General features: G+C 62.8%; 2 protein-coding genes across 9 annotated transcripts in view; one reads left to right on the forward strand and one right to left on the reverse strand.

Annotated features, from left to right (window-relative positions):
• Positions 1–12,810, forward strand: part of LOC119852808 (cullin-9-like) — a 37,567-nt gene extending 24,757 nt beyond the window's left edge. For 2 of the 6 annotated variants that reach the window (XM_038394588.2, XM_043512360.1), the window contains 14 exons: positions 403–508; positions 2,218–2,313; positions 3,849–4,024; positions 4,358–4,491; positions 4,566–4,751; positions 5,506–5,621; positions 6,154–6,336; positions 6,949–7,106; positions 7,435–7,648; positions 7,852–8,023; positions 8,417–8,565; positions 9,194–9,311; positions 9,789–9,985; positions 10,065–12,810. In XM_038394588.2, coding sequence (XP_038250516.1) covers positions 403–508; positions 2,218–2,313; positions 3,849–4,024; positions 4,358–4,491; positions 4,566–4,751; positions 5,506–5,621; positions 6,154–6,336; positions 6,949–7,106; positions 7,435–7,648; positions 7,852–8,023; positions 8,417–8,565; positions 9,194–9,311; positions 9,789–9,985; positions 10,065–10,349 — 2,290 coding nt within the window. In that variant the 3' untranslated portion in view covers positions 10,350–12,810. Of the gene's footprint in view, positions 1–402; positions 509–2,217; positions 2,314–3,848; positions 4,025–4,357; positions 4,492–4,565; positions 4,752–5,505; positions 5,622–6,153; positions 6,417–6,516; positions 6,796–6,948; positions 7,107–7,434; positions 7,649–7,851; positions 8,024–8,416; positions 8,566–9,193; positions 9,312–9,788; positions 9,986–10,064 lie in introns of those variants that run through there. The other 4 variants (XR_006280507.1, XM_043512361.1, XM_043512362.1 and 1 more) reach the window with 4 other exon arrangements.
• Positions 11,053–18,944, reverse strand: part of LOC119852809 (phosphofurin acidic cluster sorting protein 2-like) — a 113,489-nt gene continuing 105,597 nt past the window's right edge. The window contains exons 18-25 of one of the 3 annotated variants that reach the window (XM_043512364.1): positions 18,139–18,241; positions 15,772–15,804; positions 15,116–15,158; positions 14,916–14,958; positions 14,352–14,493; positions 13,578–13,801; positions 13,330–13,443; positions 11,053–12,412 (exon numbers count right to left, since the gene is read on the reverse strand). In XM_043512364.1, coding sequence (XP_043368299.1) covers positions 12,297–12,412; positions 13,330–13,443; positions 13,578–13,801; positions 14,352–14,493; positions 14,916–14,958; positions 15,116–15,158; positions 15,772–15,804; positions 18,139–18,241 — 818 coding nt within the window. In that variant the 3' untranslated portion in view covers positions 11,053–12,296. Of the gene's footprint in view, positions 12,413–13,329; positions 13,444–13,577; positions 13,802–14,351; positions 14,494–14,915; positions 14,959–15,115; positions 15,159–15,771; positions 15,805–18,138; positions 18,242–18,944 lie in introns of those variants that run through there. The other 2 variants (XM_038394590.2, XM_043512365.1) reach the window with 2 other exon arrangements.

Below are 18,944 nucleotides of genomic sequence, written 5' to 3' on the forward strand. Positions count from 1 at the left end.
GGGCGGGATCAGGATCAGGTGGGCAGGGCAGGTAACAATTTGGCGAGGGGTGGCCGGGTGCCCGAGGTGGCACAGGGGGACTGCACATGCCGGTTCCCTGGCTCAGGCTGGGGTGGGTTTCCTTTCCAGTAGCCAGCCTGCAGGGACTTGTCTGTGTCCCCGGGCGCCATGCTCCCTGCTGGAATCTCTGTAGGCACTGTGGGCCCAGAGCCATGAAGCGCCAAGTGCAGCCCCCCAGGAGCTGGGGCCGGGGGACTCAGGGGCTCCCATTAGGACCGGCGGCCATGTAAGACTCTGAGCCCTCTGGCAGACATGCCCCTCGGGATGGGCACCCTAGGCTCAGGCTGGAGCACAAGCCCAGAAATGGGCCGATGCCAACGCTGTGGCTCTCCCTGGCTGCAGGCAGATGAGCCTGGTGGTGGCCAGCGAGGATTCCAGCTACATGCCAGCCCGGATCGTGGTCATGGGAGGAGAGAACCCGGCCAGCATCAGCACCGAGCTCAATACGGTGAGTGTGGCCCAGGCCGCCCCGGACAGGAGAGGGGGAGCTGCAGGGAGTGGGGGTTCTGTGGCTCGGGGGCTCCCTAGCAGGGCGGGTGCAGGCTGAGAGCTTCGCACCTGCCAGCGCCCACCTCTGCTGTTCAGTGGGCTGGGGCAGCCCGTCCCAGGCTGGCGGGGGCACGACTGCCTTGGAATTGGGGGGGCAGCCAGCACCCGAGGCGCAGGGAGCTGCCAGCCCCAGGCCTGTAGGCCCTATCCTGGCAGGCACATCACCAGCACTCTCCTAGGAGGACAGGAGCAGGGCAGGGCCCCAAGCTCAGGGTCCGTCTCCAGCGCTGGCCAGGATCAGCTGCTCCAGGGGGAGGGTCAAGACACCCCAGTGACCAAGTCCCGGCTTCCCCTCCTGTCCTGCTCCGCGTCCGCCCTGTGCAGGCCTGGCACAGCCTGCCATGTCCTAGCTGCTCTCGTTTCTGCTGCTAGGCCCTCCCGCCCTCTGCGTCCCCAGACCCGAGTGAGCTGCCCTGGGAAACCTCCACCCAGAACCCAGCGGTGCTATCTGGGCCGGGCCGTCTGCCTAGCTTAGGGTGTGCCAGGGTCTCCGCTGCACGGTGGCTGTGGAGCAGAAGAGGGACCGAGAGGAGCCGGGGAGCCGCCTTCCGGCCCCTGAGGCAGCACCGAGTCCCAGGAGGTCACTGGTCGGGGCAGGGGGGTGGACGGGGCAGAGAGGCAGCCCTGTGTGTTCCTAGTGGGAACAGCATGTACAGGCGGGGCACCAGGCCTGTGCTAACGGTGACAGTGCTGGTGCCAGCTCTCGGCACGGCTGGGCTGTTCCTTAAAGCCGTGGCTCCTGCGGGCCGGTGATTCCATGAGAATCCTGCCTGTCACTTCCGGAGTGAGACTCCCCCCTCCCCCCCGCTGCAGAGAAAACCTGGAAATTGGGACCCCCAGCCCCCCCCAGCTCCAAACCCAGTGGTGTTGAGCCTGATCTGGGCGCTGGGGCTGGCAGTGCTGGAACCTGCTCGGCTGGCTGCATGTGGACGGAGCAGGGTCAGTCGCAGCCCCCTGGGCGCTGGGAGTGGGGCGTGACGCTGGCTCTGTAGCACCACTCAGGCTGGGAGCCCAAGAAACCCAAGTGGGAGATCTGCGTCTCACTCGGACGCCTTTGGCACTAGGTACCGGGTGCCTGCAGGGCTCGCTGGGCCACTGGTCGGTGGCTGTCGGCCAGTTCCCGTGCCCGGTGACACCCCTGGATCCCCCGTTGGCTGTGGTCTCTGCGGCTGCTCCCGGCAGGTTGATGGCAGCTCCTGAGCATGGTGGAGCTCCCAGGGGCTGGTCTCCCAGTGGCCCTCCCGGGAGGGGGCAGCAGGAAGTGGTGGAGAGGGCTGGCGCGTCTCACTGCTCCAGCAGAGCCATGGTTTCTCTGATGTCCCCAGGTGTGGCTGGGTGGGGCCCTGGGGCTGACTGACGGAGCGGCAGAGGCTTTGCTGGCCAGTCCAACCCCCGCTGGGAAGCCGCCACTTACGTCCCAGCTGCTGGTCGTCTCCTCACCCCGTCCCTTTGGGGCCCATGTTCCTGCACCCCGCTAACCCCACGGCTTTGCCTCACGTAGCTCTGGGGGCTGGGCCTGTACAAGACTCCTGTGGGTGGGGTGGGGTGGGATCTCCACAGCCTCGCCATTTCCGTATCTGAGGGATGCAGCTCTCCCTGCCTCCTCAGGTGAATGTCATGCCCTCGGCCAGCAGAGTGATCCTCCTGGAGAACCTGACCCGCTTCTGGCCCATCATCCAAATCAAGATCAAGCGCTGCCAGCAGGTGGGTGCACTGGCGGGCCCCCTGTGATGAGTTCGGTCACAGAGACCCCCTTGGGACTGTCACCTGATGTGCTGAAATTACCTCTGAGCCCCTTTTCCCTGCCAGCTTGGGACTCCAGAACCCTGCCTTGTTGAGCCAGACACACTAGCCTGCTGCAACACAGACCCAGGGTCTGGGCCACTCCCCCAAATCTTCAGGCTTTAACTGAAAACCACTCAGCAGGTACTCCTGTCTCCAGCACTCAGATGTCCAGCTCCCAATGGGCTCCAAACCCCAAATGAATCCGTTTTACTCTGTATAAAGCTTATACAGGGTAAACTCATAAATTGTCCGCTCTCTGTATCACTGATAGAGAGATATGTACGGCTGTTTGCTCCCCCAGATATTAATCACTTACTCTGGGTTTATCAATAAACAAAAGTGATTTTATTAAGTATAAAAAGTAAGATTTAAGGGATTTCAAGTAATAACAGACAGAACAAAGTAAGTCATCAAGCAAAATGAAGGAAAAACACGCAAGTCTAAGCCTAATGCATTAAGAAACTGATTACAGGTAATATCTCACCCTCAGAGATATTCCGATAAGCTTCTTTCACAGACTCGACTCCTTCCTGGTCTGGGCCCAATCCTTTCCCCTGGTACAGTCCCTGTTCGTTCCAGCAAACATCTCAGGTGGCAAGCAGGGGTTTTCTCATGACTGGCCACCTCCGCTTTGTCCTGCTCCACCCCCATTTATAGCTTTGGCACAAGGCGGGAATCTTTTGTCTCTCTGGGTCCCCACCCTTCCTTCTAAATGGAAAGATACCAGATTTGAGATGGATTCCAGTATCATGTGACATGGTCATATGTCACTGTAAGACCCCCTAGTCTCCATTCCCCATGGGCTGGCCCACAGGTACACAGGAAGGTTTGCAGGTCAATAAACCATTTACAACCAATTGTCCTAGTCAATGGCAGCCATCGCGATTCTAAAACACCGTTAATGGCCCTCACTTTGCATAATTACAATAGGTTTCAGAGTAGCAGCCCTGTTAGTCTGTATTCGCAAAAAGAAAAGGAGTACTTGTGGCACCTTAGAGACTAACAAATTTATTAGAGCATAAGCTTTCGTGAGCTACAGCTCACTTAGCTCACGAAAGCTTATGCTCTAATAAATTTGTTAGTCTCTAAGGTGCCACAAGTACTCCTTTTCTTTTTGCATAATTACAATAGGACCTGAGAGTTATACTTCATATTTCTAGCTTCAGATACAAGAACGATACATGCATACAAGTAGGAGGAACATGGTCCGTAGGTTATAACCTTTGTTATGATACCTCACAAGAGACCTTTTGCATAAAGCATATTCCAGTTACATCATAGTCACACTCGTAAGCATATTTCCATAAAGCACATGGTGTGCAACATCACACCCGCGGCCCTGTGTGCAGCGGAGCTGGTCCCTGGCCTCCCTCATCCCCCGCAGGGGCTCTATGGGCAGTGAGAGGCCTGGCCCAGGGCCCACGTCTAACCAGGGAGGTTTGTGCCCTGTGCAGGGTGGTATTGACACGCGTGTGCGTGGCATCGAGATCCTGGGGCCCAAGCCCACCTTCTGGCCCATCTTCAAGGAGCAGCTGTGCCGGCGCACGTACCTGTTCTACACTACCCAGGCGCACACGTGGTGCCAGGAGATCGCGGACGAGCGTATGCAGCTGCTGCAGCTCTTCAACAGGTGAGGCCTGTACCTGGGGGTCCCCCCAGCACTGACCAGAGCCCCGGGCAGTGCCTTGCCCCATGTGTCTGTACCCGGGGTCCCCCACAACGCTGACCAGAGCCCCGGGCAGTGCCTTGCCCCATGTGTCTGTACCCGGGGTCTGCCACAAGCAGTGCCCTGCCCTGTGTGTGTGACTGTACCTGGGGTCTCCCTGCCTTCTTCCTCCAGCGCTGGCCATGGCCCTTGGCAGTGCCCTGCCCTGTGTGTCTGTACCCAGGATCTGCCTCCCCCTGCGCTGGCAAGGCCCCAGGGCCCCGCCAGTGACTGGTGCGGGTGTCTCTGCTGTTGCAGGCTGAACTGCACCCTGCGGCACGAGCAGGTGTTTGCCGATCGTTTCCTTCCCGATGACGAGGCGGCCCAGGCTCTGGGCAGGACCTGCTGGGAGGCCCTAATCAATCCCTTGGTGCAGAGCATCACCAGCCCAGGTATCGTTTCCCCCTGCCCGGTTCCCCCAGCCTGCCTGGCCCAACTGGCTCAGCTCCCCCCTCTGGCCTTGCAGATCCCAGCGGCGTCAGCCCCCTGGCCTGGCTCCTGAGCGAGTACCTGGAGAATGTGGAGACGGCCCGACGCGCCAAGAACCGCGCCACCATCTTCAATTCCCGCGTGCGGCGCCTGAGCCACCTGCTGGTGCACGTGGACCCCGGCAGCCCGGAGCCCGAGGAGCTGAGAGTCCCGGTCAAAGCCAGTAAGGGCCCCTCCCCCTGCGGGGCTTTTGGGGCCGGGCAGGGAGTGGGGCGGGTCCCAGGGTGAGGCTGGGGGAGGAGGCCCTGGAGTGCTGCCCGAGGCTGAGTGGGGACCCTACGGGTGAGGACTCTCTGGGCTGCCTTTGGCACGTCCTGCTGCCAGGGCCGGGCACTGGCGCTGCAGCTCGGCATGACCCTGTGTGTGCCTGGCGCCCGCAGGCGGGGTGACGTGGGCGAGTGCTCTGCGGGGCTGGCGGGCAGCCCCTGGGCCTGGCGCAGCAGAGGCTGGTCCTCAAGGCCCTGGGCGGCTGGCTCAGCGGAGCCGGCCGGGTGTAGGAGACAGACGTGGGGACCTAGCCCAGCCCTCAGATCCGTGGGTCTGGTGCCCACAGGCAGAGCCGGCAGATGCCAGCTGCCCCTCTGCAAAGGCCAGCCCTGTTGTAGGGGGCAGGATCGTGGCCGGGTGTGGCTACTCCACTGCCCTGGGGTGTGCGCACCAGGTTGCCCAGGACTGGCTGGCTCCTACGCGCCCCAAGCTCCAGGCTTGGCCCTTGCACCCCCCCGTGCACACACACACACACTGTGACCATGTGGCGCTGAGCCAGGCCCACGCAGGCAGGGGGCTCCCAGCCACGCCTGCCAACTGTCCAGCCCATGCCCCACAGGCAGCTTTGTGGTTGGGGAGGCTGCTAGTGCTGGCGCTGCCCCCACCCTGACCCCCCGGGCGTTGCCCTCACGTTGGCCCTGCCTTGGCAGATGGGAAGAACGGGAAGAACAAGGAGACGAGCTCCGGGGCCGCCAAGGTGTCAGGGAAGAAGCCCAGCAGCCTGACGGGGATTACGCAGTGCTGGAGGGGCGTGGTGCAGCAGCAGGTGTGCGGGGGGTCATCCTGCAGCAGCAGGGATGGGGGTGCGCTGGGGGAGGGGAGCATTGTGCATCTGCTGCCCGTCCCGCACCCCACCCTGCGTGGGGGGAGCAGGGCCCCGTCCACCTCTGTCTCTGCGGCTCCTGCCCCAGGCCCATGAAGCCTGTGGGATACTAGATGCGGAGGGCCCTCCCCATGCCTGACCCATCCTGTCCCCCTTTGACCCTCCCCACCCTCGGGGCTGCCCCCATGCCCGTCCTACCCTGTACCCCCTGGGCTGGTCAGCCCATCCCCCCGGGCCACTCCCCGTGTCTGTCATATCCTGTCCCCTCCCCCCCACACCCATCCCGCCCCCCACAGACACCCCAGCCTGTCCCCTCCCTGCACCCAGCCCAGCCTGTATCCCCTTGGGTCCCTCCCCGTGCCCAGCCCAGCCTGTACCCCCTTGGGTCCCTCCCCATGCCAGCCTGTACTCCCCCCAAGGCTCCCCCAGGGCCCTCCCCGCCGGCCTGTAACCATGTGCTGCCTGCCCCGCACAGGTGAAGCGGTTCCTGGAGTCGTCGTGGCAGGGGCCGGACTTCGTGGAGCGGTACTGCCATCTCTACCTGGGCCTGCACCACGCCATGGAGGAGCTGTTCGGGCAGCAGACGGCCTTCATGCTGGCCCTGCGGCAGGGCTTCTCCGGGGGCCTGCTGCAGCTCTCCTTCCTGACGGCCATGCATGTGAGTGGGGGGGCTGGCCTGGCCCTAGGGGACGAGCCTGGGGCCCAGCAGAGCTGCCAGGCTGGTTGGCCTGGTGCCAGCCCGCCGGGCTGAAGGCTGCAGGGGGCTGAGCCCCGGCCTCTGGGCTGCAGCTCCCCAGCGTTGGCTCTGCCCAGCCCACGCTCCTGGCTGCCCTCCGGAGTGTGAGGGGGCCCAGGTGCGTGGGGGTCTCTGCTGGTTACCCCCGCTGTGTTAAGGGTGTCTACTCCGCTCCTGCTCCAACAGCCCTGGGCCCTGAGAGGGAGTGGGTCCCTCACGCCCCCTTGCCCACCGCCGAGACACGCAGCTCCCATGGTCCCACCTCCCCCATTCTGCCTCCCTGTCTCCATGGGCGGGGTGACCCCTGGGAATGACCCCAGCTCCTAGGGAGTGGCCCCTTCCCCTCTCCAGAGCATGACCCCCTCTGCCAGACTGTTCCCTCTCCTGGAGCCCCCCCACGTTTCTGTTGCTCTGTGTATCTAATCCCCTTCCAACCCTTCTCCATGTGAGTGTCCCCCGAGCCTCCATGGGGACTCCCTGCTGTGGGGAGCCACCCCGAGAAGGCCCCCTGGCAGCTGGCGCTCTCCCCTGCAGGTGAGCGAGCAGTTTGCTCGCTACATCGACCAGCGGATCCAGGAGAGCCAGACGGACACGGCCAACGTGGAGTCGCTGCACCGGCTACAGCAGAGCCTGGAGCCCATCCTCTTCCTCTCCGGCCTGGAGCTCGCCAACACCTTCGAGCACTTCTACCGGTGAGCAGCCCCAGCTGGGGGAGTGGGGCGCTGGGCCCCACGCCCGGCCTGGGCTCTGTCTTGGGCCTGCCACGTCTGCGAGGGCTGGTGCCTGGCTTGTCATGGGGGCTCTGGCTCGGCTCGGGCCGTGGGCTCCCCGAAGTTCCACCGGACTCCGATCAGCAGCCCCTGAGCCCTGCTCCAGGCCATAGCAAAGGCAGGGAGGGCCCTTGGGGGGGGCGGTTCTGGGACAGGAATTGAGGGTGGCTCCAGGTCTCGGGGCCGGGGTGGTTTGTGGGGAGGGAGTCGGGGGCTGTGGGCCCCGCCCTGACGCCGGCAGCCGTTGCAGGTATTACCTGGGCGACCGGCTCCTGGCCCAGGGGAACGTGTGGCTGGAACGGGCCGTCATCGAGCAGATCGGGCTCTGCTTCCCCAATCGCTTCCCCCAGCAGATGCTGAAGAGTCTGAGCGAGTCGGAGGAGCTGCAGCAGCAATTCCACCTCTTCCAGCTGCAGCAGCTCGACAAGCGCCTGCTGGAGCTGGACGCGGGCCAGGAGGATGCGGTGAGCCTGCAGGCGGGGCGGGGTCTGCCCGGGGCCCCCTCCCTTCCCATGGGGGCGGGGGGAAGCAGTGAAACGCCCTGGTGGGGCAGGGTCTGCCCAGTGCCCTCTCTGATCCCAAGGGCCAGAGGGATGTGGTGGGGTCTGCGCGGTGCCCCCTCCGTTCCCAGGGGGTGCTGCAGACGAGCCCCTGCTCCCGTCCCCAGGCGATGGCGGAGGAGCCGGCTGCGCTGGAGGAGGAGTTGGAGGTGAAGGTGCTGGCCCTGTCCCCGCGCTGCTGGACCGTCTCCCCGCTCTGCTACCTGGAGGATCCCCGCAGGTGTTTCCCGCGGCCCCTTGGGGGCTACTTGGCGCGGTTTGCCGACTTCTACACCAACAGTGAGTCTGGGTGCTGGGGTGGGGCCGACTGGGCCGAGCTGGGGCAGGGGCTGGGGGGGCTGTCACCGTGCCCCATGGCGGAGAGCAGTGTGTGACAGGAGAGGGAGCACCGAGGTGGGGGGGACTGTTCAGGTCACTCTGCAGGGGATGGGGGGGCAGGTCACTGCACTGGGCTGGAGGCGGTGCAGGGGGGTCAGACTCAGCAGTGAAACCCCTGGCCGTGGCCGTGACTCCCGGGGCAGCTGCTGGTGCTGGGCCAGGCTGGCGAGCAGTGGGGTGAGCTCCAGCCCCGCCTGGGGGTGTGTGGCTGGGGGGGCGCAGCCCCAGCTGGCTGGGGACCCCGGGAGCCCGGCACTCTGGTGGCTCTGCTGGGACTGGCCGCGTCTCTTGCAGGTCAGAGCCGGTTTGGCCTGGGGTGCACGAAGCCGCGGCGGCTGCAGTGGACGTGGCTGGGCCACGCGGAGCTCCAGTTCGCGGGCAGCACCACCCTGCACGTCTCCACCCTGCAGATGTACATTCTGCTGGGCTTCAACAGCGCCCAGGTGGGACCCCCTCTCGCCCCCCGGCATCCTGGAGCTGCCCCCAGCTCCCCCCCCGGGGGTGGGAACCCCCAACCTGGCCACAGACCCCTCCTGTCCTCACAACACAGGGAGAACTTCCCCCCCAGCTCATCCATATGGGGCAGAGACCCCCTGTCCTCCTCCCCCGTCCCTCCCCCCACCGGGCAGTGATCCCCGAGCCCCTGGACTCTTTTCCCCACAGCCCGTTCCCTGCCCCACTGTGACCCCGGAGCTGCTGCATCCCCCGTGTGGCTTGTGTCAGAGGAATCGGTGCTTTCTCTCTCCGCTCAGTCCCCCACCCCAGCCCGGCGCCCTTCCCCGACAAACCCCCTATCGCCACAGCCTCCGATGCCCCCCTCATTGCCACGGCCCCTCCCCCACAGCCCCTGGCACCTCTCCCCCATCACCATGGCCCCCAGCGACCTCGCCCCAGTTCCCTCACTCTGGCCCCTCCCTCAAGGCCCCCAGCGACCTTGCCCCATTGCCCCAGCCCCTGGTCCGTGGCCCCAAGACACCTGGCCCACTTGCCCTGTCCCGGCTCCCAGAGCTGTCGCCCCATCACCATGGCCCTGTCTCTGCGTATTCACTTCCTGTCTCCTTTGTTCCACAGGAAGTTGCTGTGGAGACCCTGGCCCAGGCCACGGGGCTGTCTCCTGTCCTGCTGAGCCACGCGCTGAAACCTCTGATGGGAGAGGCCGGGATCCTGACCCAGAGCCTGCCTCAGGGGGGTGCGTATGGGGAGACAGGGGAGGGGCAGTTGAGCCCTGTCCCTGGGTGGTTCCTGAACAAGGGGACCACAGCTGGGGATGGAGCCCCTGCGCTGGGCCTGGTTGGCCGGGCAGGGCTGGTCCCAGAGCAGATCCAGGGAGCAGGGGTTTGTCTGTGAGCCGGAAGGGGGTTTGCATCTGGAGTGGCCAGTCCCCAAGCAGGGCTGGCGGGGGGGAGGGGAGAACTGGGCTGGTGTGTGTGGGGGTGGGGGGTGGTCGTACATGGGAGGGGGCGATGTGGGGGGGGTTGGGGTGGTCCCCAAGCAGGGCTGGGGAGGTACGAGGAAGGGGAGGAGATGGAAGGGGCTGGGGGGCGACATGGAAGGGGCTGGGGCTGGTCCCCAAGCAGGTCCAGGGAGGTATGAGGAAGGGGGTAGATGGAAAGGGCTGGGGGTGGCTGGAGGAGCTGCTCCCTGAGCGCGGCTGTGTCGGTCCCAGGCGTCCTGCGGCTGAACGAGGCGGCCCTGGCGCGGGCGGCTGGCCAGCGCCTGTGGCTGCTCCCGCGGCAGACGTACCTGAACGTGGAGGATGACGAGGGAAGCACCCTGGAGAGGAAGAGGAACATCATCTGCTGCCTCATCATCCAGATCCTGAAAGGGGAGAAGGAGCTGCACATCGATAACCTGGTGTTCAGGGTACGGGTCCTAGCAGGAGAGCGGCCGCGCGGCTCCGTGCCCGGGCAGCGTCGGGGTAACTCTGCCCTCTCCCCCCCAGGTGATGGACGCCTGTCAGAAATGGGAGTCTGGCCCCGCCCTGAAGTTCCTCAGTTTTTGCTGCAGCAGCACGGACGTGCTGTCCTGCATTCTGCACCTGCTGAGCCAGGGCTACCTGCGGCGCCAGGAGGAAAACCCCCAGCTGCTGGCGTACGTCTCCGCGGAGCCCACGCCCTCCCCGCCCCCACAGCGCCCGCCCCAAGTCACCTTCCAGACCGTGGAGATCAAGACGATGCCCAACGCAGCCTGCGCCGAGAGGAGACAGACCTTCTCCACCTTCAGGTAGAAGCGGAGCGGGGCTGTGTGCGCAGGGCAGGCGGGCACAGACACTGCACCGGGGGCGTGCCGGAGCCATCAGCCTAGCGCTGGGGGCCTAGGCGCCCCCGGAGCTTGAGCCAGGAGAGCAGCCCGGCCTGGGCCCAGCCACGGCCCTTGGAGCACGAGACATGATTCCCAAGAGCTTGGGGGTTTTAATTTAAATAAAACAGCTGTGCTGATCTGTGCCCACAGTCCTGGGCCTACCAGGGAACAGCAGAGCTTGCACCTCACCCCCAGCGGCCAGGACTCCCTCCCTTGCCCTGGTGCCAGCACCCTGCACTAGGGTTCAGGCAGCTGGCTGAGGATCCTAAAGCTGAGCTGGGGCAGAACTGAGCAGGCTCCATCCGCAGCTCCTGATTCCCCCTGGTGCCCAGGGGGCTCAGCGTTGAAGGCAGGTCCCTGGAGCTGGGCTTGGTATTCCTGGCCCCTATGAGCCCCCCGCACTGGCTGGCACGCCGTCTCCCGGGGGTTGTGCACTGGGCATCACCTGGCATCTGTAGCAGCCACAGCCATGCATGGTTTGTAGGCCCCCAAGCACCAGTGTGCCCCCCATGGGGGGTTCTCACCCACCAGAACGCAGCTGGGTGGGAGGCAGCAGCATTGGCCCTGGCTGAGGGGCTCTGCACCGCCTTCCCCCCCCAGGGCCCAGCTGCACACACCTTGCACCCCAGTCAGAGTGGTACCAGCATTAATTTATTAAAATTAATCCAGAAAAGCAACCATACAGTAAGTTTAAAAAAAATAGAATCTTGTAAAAAAACAGGGTAACGCTCCCTTGGCTCCGAGGGGCTGGGCTTGGAGCCTTCCAAGTGGAGGGCAGGAGTGTGACATCAGCCCCAGTGCCAGGGCTGCCATGCTACTGTGAACCCCATGCCAGCAGTAAATGGGAAGACACAGCCGTGCCCAGGGTTCCCCCATCTGCAGCCCAGCCTCCTCCTGAGCCCCATTGCTCCGGAGCAGCAGGTGGGCCTGCCCCTAGCATTTCTGGGAAGGGGGTGCCAAGGACAGGTGTGGGGGGCTGATGTAGCAAGGAGCTGCAGCTCAGACTGACGGGTGGAGGCTCAGTGAATGGCTGGGTGCTGGCTCCTGGCCCTGAGGGCACAGCTGGGCCAGCCCAGCTTTCTGCTCCCCCCTGGGCCAGTGCCTGGGACCTCACCATGGAGCACATGGCAGCATGGGCACTACCAAGCACACCTGCCTTGAGTTCCTGCAGTGCGCTGCCCCCCAGGGCCCAGAGAACCCCGGGTGGTTCTGCTGCAGGCACAGCTCCCCCCTTCACTCTTCCTAGCGCTGGGGCCCCACAGCTGATGGTAGAGGAGGCCCCCACCTGCCACATTTGTGGCTTCCTCCATGCAGCTCTAGGTGAGCCTCAGCTGGCCCACTGTGTTCCCTAGCAGGGGGGAAGAGCTGGGCCCAGGCTCAGCCCTGCAGCCCCATGGCCTCTGGGGTGCTGCAGGGCCCTGAGCCCAGGCTCACCAAGCCGTTGAGCAAGGGGTGACAGCCCCTCACTCCCTGGAGCTGCCAGTGGGGCCCTGGTGCTTCCGAAAGGGGGCGACTGTGTTAGGCTCTTGTCGTAGGGTGCAAGTGGCTGAGCTGGCCTCCGGGCGGGAGCCAGAGCAGCCTGTTCTGCCCCCACAGGCACAGCACCCATAAGACTCCCTCCAGTAGCTCCCTGTCCCTGGCCGGTGGGAGGCTGGCTTGGGCACTGCAGCTCTGGAAGCCCCTGTTGCACCAGTTCTAGCTGCATGTTAAAAGCCCCGAGGGGGAAGGAAACAGAGTGGGAACGGTCAGGGCACAGCACCTGGAGCTGGGCAGCAGGAACCTCCCCCAGTGCTCAGCAGAAGCGACAGGCCATGGACATCGCCTCCTCCTGCCACACTCAGCAGAGTCCTGGCTCCCAGGCTGCCCGGCTGGCTCATACGCTCTTCGAGTAGCCAAAGATGCCCACGGGGAGATGCTTGACATGTGTTGGCCACTGTGCTGCTAGCTGGAAGAACTTCACATCGTTCCACTCCACGCCATCGATGGACACTGAGAGGAGAGAGCAGAGCGCAGAACATAAGAGCGGCCACATGGGGTCAGAGCAATGGTCCATCTAGGCCAGTGCCAGGTGCCCCAGAGGGAATGAACAGAACAGGGAATCCTCAAGTGATCCAATCCCAGCATCTGGCAAACAGAGGCTAGGGCCACCCTTCCTGCCCATCCTGGCTAATAGCCATTGTTGGACCCATGAACTTATCTAATTCTTTTTTGAGCCCTGTTATAGTCTTGGCCTTCACAACATCCTCTGGCAAGGAGTTCCACAGGTTGATTGTGCATTATATGAAAAAAAAAAACCCTTTGTTTTAAACCTGCTGCCTATTAATTTCATTTGGTGACCCCTAGTTCTTGTGTTATGAGAAGTAAATAACACTTCCTCATTTACTTTCTCCACCCCAGTCCTGATTTTATAGACCTCTATCATATCCGGCCCTTAGTCATCTCTTTTCCAAGCTGAAAAGTCCTAGTCTTATTAATCTCTTCTCCCACGGCAGCCGTTCCATCCCCCTAAACATTTTTGTTGCCCTTTTCTGAACCTGTTCCAAGGCCAACAGCATGCAGTATCCAAGAGGTGGGCGTACCATGGATTTATACAGAGGCAAGAGGATATTTTCTGTCGTATGATCTAGCCCTTTCCTAATGGTGCCCAGAGTTCTGTTAACTGTGCTCAGAGCGTGGCCACAGCTCAGCAACGGCCAGGCAGGGCTCAGAGTGCACAGCTTGGCCAGGGGGAGAGAGACTCAGGCAGAGCTCAGCCAGCCCTGCGGCCCAGCGCACGCTGCAGCCTGCTCGTGCACGAGCGGTGGGGCAGAGCTGTTGGCCTGGCGGGCTCTCTGGAGGGGTGTGGCATGGTGCCAGGTGCCGGAGAAGCTGGGCACTAGGGATTTAGGGTGCTGGGCTGCCCTCACCTCGGAGCATGGTGTTCTGGTGCTTAGCCGTACAGATCAGGCGTGTAATCCCTTCAATGACTTGGCTTTTGGGCTCCAGGTCCTTCTCCTTGGGTTTCTTACTCAGGAACATCACTGGGAGAAGAAAGCAAAGACTCTTCGACCCAGCCCTGCCAGGGAAGCAAGGCAGGGACTCTCTGCCCCCTCCAGGGTTGGTACAGGAGTGCGGGCCCTACCCGGGGGCCGCGTGGACCTTTGCCAGCTATTACCTTTCTTGTTCTTCTCCTTGGTGACCACGGTCATGGCCATGGTGCTGGGGGGGACCAGCTCCCCAGGGCTGGGCATGCGGCTGACCTGCAAGGATCGAAAGTTGCTCTTCAGCGTGTTCTTCAAGCCCATCTCCCGCTTCTCTCCCTCCTTCTTCTTCTCCGGCCCCTGGGTTGTCCAGTAGTCGACCTGCAGGCCCATCACCTCCATGCCGGGGCTCAGGGACCTGGGCGACAATCACAGCCACATAGCACCAGGCCATGCTCCGCTCCTCAGCGCTGGGCCTAGCCACACCATTCCCACCCCCTCCTCGCCTCGCCTCGCACTAGCCATTAGCCCCCTTCTGGATCCAGCCCCAGTCGTGTCACCCGCCGCCCCACAGCCAGCTCCAGCCCATCCTCCCCCCGGGCATCACCCATGTGGCCCAAGGGGCACGGGCACATTGCCCGCAATCTCCGCTTTCATTGAACAGCCGAAGAGTTTCGGGCCCGGGGGTCTGGCTGTATGTGGCACAGCCCCCGCCTCTCACTGCCTGGCGGCGTGTACTGCACACAGCGCAGCATGGGCCCCCTCCCTTCTGGGCCAGGGCGTGGGGGGACGCCTAGGAGGCTGAACCCGCCAGCCCCGGGCTCTCACTGCCTCCTGCTGGGACAGAGGAGTGTGGCTGGCTCGGCTGCAGTGAGCAGCAGGGAAACGGTCAACAAGGCTGCTGTGCCCGGTCCTCAGGGACATTAACTCTGCAAGGCCTCCCTCCAGTCCCCCTGGCGGAGCCTCACCCAGCCCCCAAGAGGCTGCTGCTGACGGATGGGGAGGGCGGCGGGGTGCCCATGACCTCCTTGCTGTGGGGGGTCCCTGCGCCGGCTGGAGGTGTGGAGCTCAGCAGGGAACTGGTGCAGACCGTGGCATCGTCAGAGTCCACTAGCATGAGGGAAAGGAAGGGCCAAATTAGAGAAGCAAGGGGGGCTGAGCTGGGGCAGAAGGCCATGACACCCCATTGCCTGTGGCTCTGTGCTGGGGCAGGATGGGCACTCACAGCCTAGGGCTCATCACTGGTGCTTCTCCCTTCGGGCAGTCCTGGTGCCCTGGCCCTGAGGGGTGCAGATAGCTTCCCAGCTCCCTTGGCCAGCTGAGGCTGTAGCAGGGCTCGGGGAGGGAGGGGGGCCTCCTTGGGGTTCCCCACCAGAGGGGTCCCTGCTGTCCCTGGTGGATCCGGGCTGGGTGCCCCCTGTTCATTGGGGAAGAGGCAGAGCCAGGAGCAGTGAAATGTAGCCTGGCACTGAGGGGCACAGCCAGCCAGGCAGCTGCCCAGCCCATGGCTCTGGGATGCAGGGCGGGCTCACCTGAGGCGCTGAAGGACTGTACCACGAGCCCCACCTTCACCACCTGCAGACAGACAGAGACTTCAGACACCTCCCTTGGTCCTGCAGCCAGCCCCCCTCCCTACCGGCCCCCCCCACCAGTGTCCATGCGCCTGGCAGGGCTGGCGTGCGGTGCCTGCCAGGCTCAGGGCCTGTGCCCCCCCTTACCATCAGACACTCACCCCGACAAATGGCACAAACTTCTGGCAGGAGTCATCGTCTGGGCTAAGCGAGGGAAAAGCGGAAAGGTCAGACGGCAAATCCGCTGCAGGGAGCACGCTGCTGCCTTCGGGGCGCCAGTCCACCGGGCAGGACCCTGCCTTGCCACCTACGGGCCGAGCAAGGCTTTCTGCAGGGCCATGCAGGAGCCCCTAGTCATTCACCGCATAGGGCAGTACCCAGCCCCCGAATTGTTCGCCACACAGGGCAGTGCCCAGCCCCCAAGTCATTTGCCCCACAGAGCAGTGCCCAGCCCTCCCAGCTGGCAGGGGGAGCCCCAAATTGTTCACCCCACCAGGAGCAGAGCACTGTGGGGCTGGAGCGTCCCTGGGCGCTGCCCTGTCCCCTACATGCACAGCACCCGCCCGACGCTGCAGCCCAGGGTGAGGCTAGTGGGGAGGAGCGGGGATAGCGACAAACAGGGAGCAGTGCAGGGGGGCTGCAGGGGCTCCCCCCACACAGCTACTGCAGGGAAGTGAGTTCACATGCAAAGCCTGGGCCGGGCCCTGCTCCAAGGCCGCAGGGCAGAGGGGTGCCGAGGGGTGGGCAGGGGGCACTGGTTCTATGGGACGGGGGGACACGTAATGAGGCAGCAACGCAGCAAGCCACGGGCCAGTACCTGATATAAAAATCAAAATAGAGGCTTCTCTTCCTTGGGTGCCACAAACCAAGAGAAGGGAGAGGTGAGCACGCTGCTGGGACACGCGCCAACAGCCGGCCCCTGGAGGGCGCAGTGCCAGCCCCACACACAGCCCACCCCCCAGGGGCAAGACGGCTCCAGGGCCGATTCAAGGGGCTGACCCCTGTGGGGGGGGGGACACAATTTGCGTGAATCCCCCCCCCAAACCCTGCCAGGACAGAGACCATGAAAATGGCCTTGGTACCTCCCAGTGCTCTGCCCAGGGGCTAGCATTGCCCCTCAACCCCCTGCTAGCCTGGGCTCCCCCCAGCTCTGCCTGTGCCCATCACTCACGACCCACAGCCCCCTGCTGTGCCTGTGCCCCCCCACAACTGACTCACAGCCCTGGGCTCCCCCCAAGCTCTGCCTGTGCCCCCCACTCCTGAGCCGCAGCCCCTGCTAGCCTGGGTTCCCCACCAGATCTGCCTGTGCCCCTCAATCCCAGGCTCCCCCCATCCCCATCTGTGCCTGTGTGACCCACAGCCCCTGCTAGCCTGGGTTCCCCACCAGCTCTGCCTGTGCCCCTCAATCCCAGGTTCCCCCCATCCCCATCTGTGCCTGTGCCCCCCACAACCGACCCAATTCAGCACCAATGTGGACACAAGAACAAATGGGTATAAACTGACCACCAGGAAGTTTAGACTTGAAATCAGACGAAGGTTTTTAACCATCAGAGGAGTGAAGTTTTGGAATAGCCTTCCAAGGGAAGCAGTGGGGGCAAAAGATCTATCTGGTTTTAAGATTCTACTCGATAAGTTTATGGAGGAGATGGTATGATGGGATAATGGGATTTTGGTAAGTAATTGATCTTTAAATATTCAGGGTAAATAGGCCAAATCCCCTGAGATGGGATATTAGATGGATGGGATCTGAGTTACTATAGAAAATTCTTTCCTGGGTATCTGGCTGGTGAATCTTGCCCATGTGCTCAGGGTTTAGCTGATTGCCATATTTGGGGTCAGGAAGGAATTTTCCTCCAGGGCAGATTGGAGAGGCCCTGGAGGTTTTTCGCCTTCCTCTGTAGCATGGGGCATGGTTGACTGGAGGGAGGCTTCTCTGCTCCTTGAAGTTTTGAACCATGATTTGAGGACTTCAATAGCTCAGACATGGGTGAGGTTTTTCATAGGAGTGGGTGGGTGACATTCTGTGGCCTGCGCTGTGCAGGAGGTCGGACTAGATGATCAGAGTGGTCCCTTCTGACCTTAGTATCTATGAATCTATGACCCACAGCCCCTGCTAGCCTGGGCTCCCCCCAGCTCTACGGTGCCCCTCACTCCTGACCGCAGCCTGTTATCCTAGGCTCCCCCGCCTGTGCCCCCCACTCCCAACCCGCAGCCCCCTGCTAGTGCAGCCCTGGGCTCCCCCCCGCCAGCTCTGCCTGTGCCCCCCACTCCCCCGCTGTCCCAGCCCTGGGTTTCTCTGAATGAGGCAGGTTGGTTGGTAGCTCCGTGGGCTTTTCCCCAGCTGGCCACGCTGCTCCGCCCTCAGCTCACGTTCCTGGCCTCACCGCGTAGCAGAATTAAGTCCTTGGGTGTGCCAGCAAAGGCTGGGGAGCCCAGTGCCCAGCCCAGAAGCCAGCGTCCAAGCAGCTGGGCTGCCCATGTCCCCAGCCACGGCCCCGAGGCTCCGTGGCACTAGACAGCTGATACCCAACCTGCTGCACATGGGAGCCTTGCAGTGGCACAGGGAACACTGCTGTGCCCAGCGCTGGGCATGCCCCACAAGGGCCAGCAGCGTGAGGGAACCAGGGAGCAGAGGGAGTGCATGGGGCTGTACGGAGCTCTGATCAGAAACGAGGCCCCGGAGGGAAGAGTCACCCCTGCTCTCTGCCTGGGCCCCCCACACTCCGCGCCGAGGGATACGGCACAGGCAGGCAGGGCAGGAAGGGCACAGCGTGGCATTTGTCTGGGCATCTCCGCTCAGGGCTTCTGTGGCTGCTTCTGCCACTCACACACTGGGGGGCGCCAGCTGAGAAGGGGACTGCACAGGAGACCCTGCATGAGTTTTGGGGGACCCCATCTCGTCCTGCATAGGGCTCAGACACTCCTGCCCTCCCCCAGCCCTGCCCATCCGGGCCTGCTGGCCTTTCTTCTGCCACCCGGCTAGTTCAGACAGTTCCCTGGGGCACTGCATAAACCAGGGGCCACCCAGCCAGGATTCAAAGCGCCAAGCCCCTGGATCTGGCTGGAGAAGGGCCCTCGGCAGCAGCTGGAAAGGCTAGGCGGTGTCCAGGGAGACTGCCTGTGCTCCCAGGTCTGAGCTGGTCGTGCCCTTTGCATGGGCACAAGCACTCACTCCTGCTCTCACCTCTTCTGTTTGTACGTGAGCATGGCCTCGGAGATGGGCAGCTGGTGAGACTGGCTGGCTCCTGCAATGAACTGAGCCACGCGGCCAGGGACGTCCACGGTGTCTGGGGAGGCAAGATGTTACCTCTCAGCTCTGTGTTCTCAAGGAACCAGGGCGCAGTACCCAGCCTGTCTGATTCACGAAAGACTCCCCCCCCACAGCCTCTGCTTGAATCAAAGATGATCAGAAGACAGACTTACAAAAAGCAATGAAAAGGCTGTGGGAGATGCACCTAAACCCCTCTGGACAAGGGTGACAGGATTAAGGCAACTCCCCTCACCTCATTTGCATCTAAGATGGGACAGGGAGGCATCCCCATCAGCGCACAGAATGGAGAACAGAGATTCCAAGGCAAGAACCGCACTGAACTCTGGGACCAGAAAAGCCGGGAAGCACTGCATGATGGGGGATCTCTGCTCCAGATGTTAACGAACCCACACCTGCACACACCCAGCTCAGTAGTTATCAGACCAATTCTAGTAAGAAATCCTTTATTGGTACCCAAAATACTGAAGCTATCTAACTGCATTGTGGGCTCCCTAGAAGGAACATCGCCCACAGCCAGGAATGAGCAGTTCCTATTGTCTAGCCTGAACAAAACAACTTTGGGATCCTCCCTTAAGCCATCAGTTTATCCATAAACAAACCTAGTGTTCTCCCTTGAACCACTGTTCTTTCCCCACAAAAACCCCGACCCACACTCAAGGAAGTGCTTTGATGCCTGGATCCAAAATCTGCATCAGTTCCACTGGGACTTCATCTTCTCC

Source organism: Dermochelys coriacea, chromosome 3 (genome assembly GCF_009764565.3).
Source record: "Dermochelys coriacea isolate rDerCor1 chromosome 3, rDerCor1.pri.v4, whole genome shotgun sequence".
Classification (NCBI taxonomy): domain Eukaryota; kingdom Metazoa; phylum Chordata; order Testudines; family Dermochelyidae; genus Dermochelys; species Dermochelys coriacea.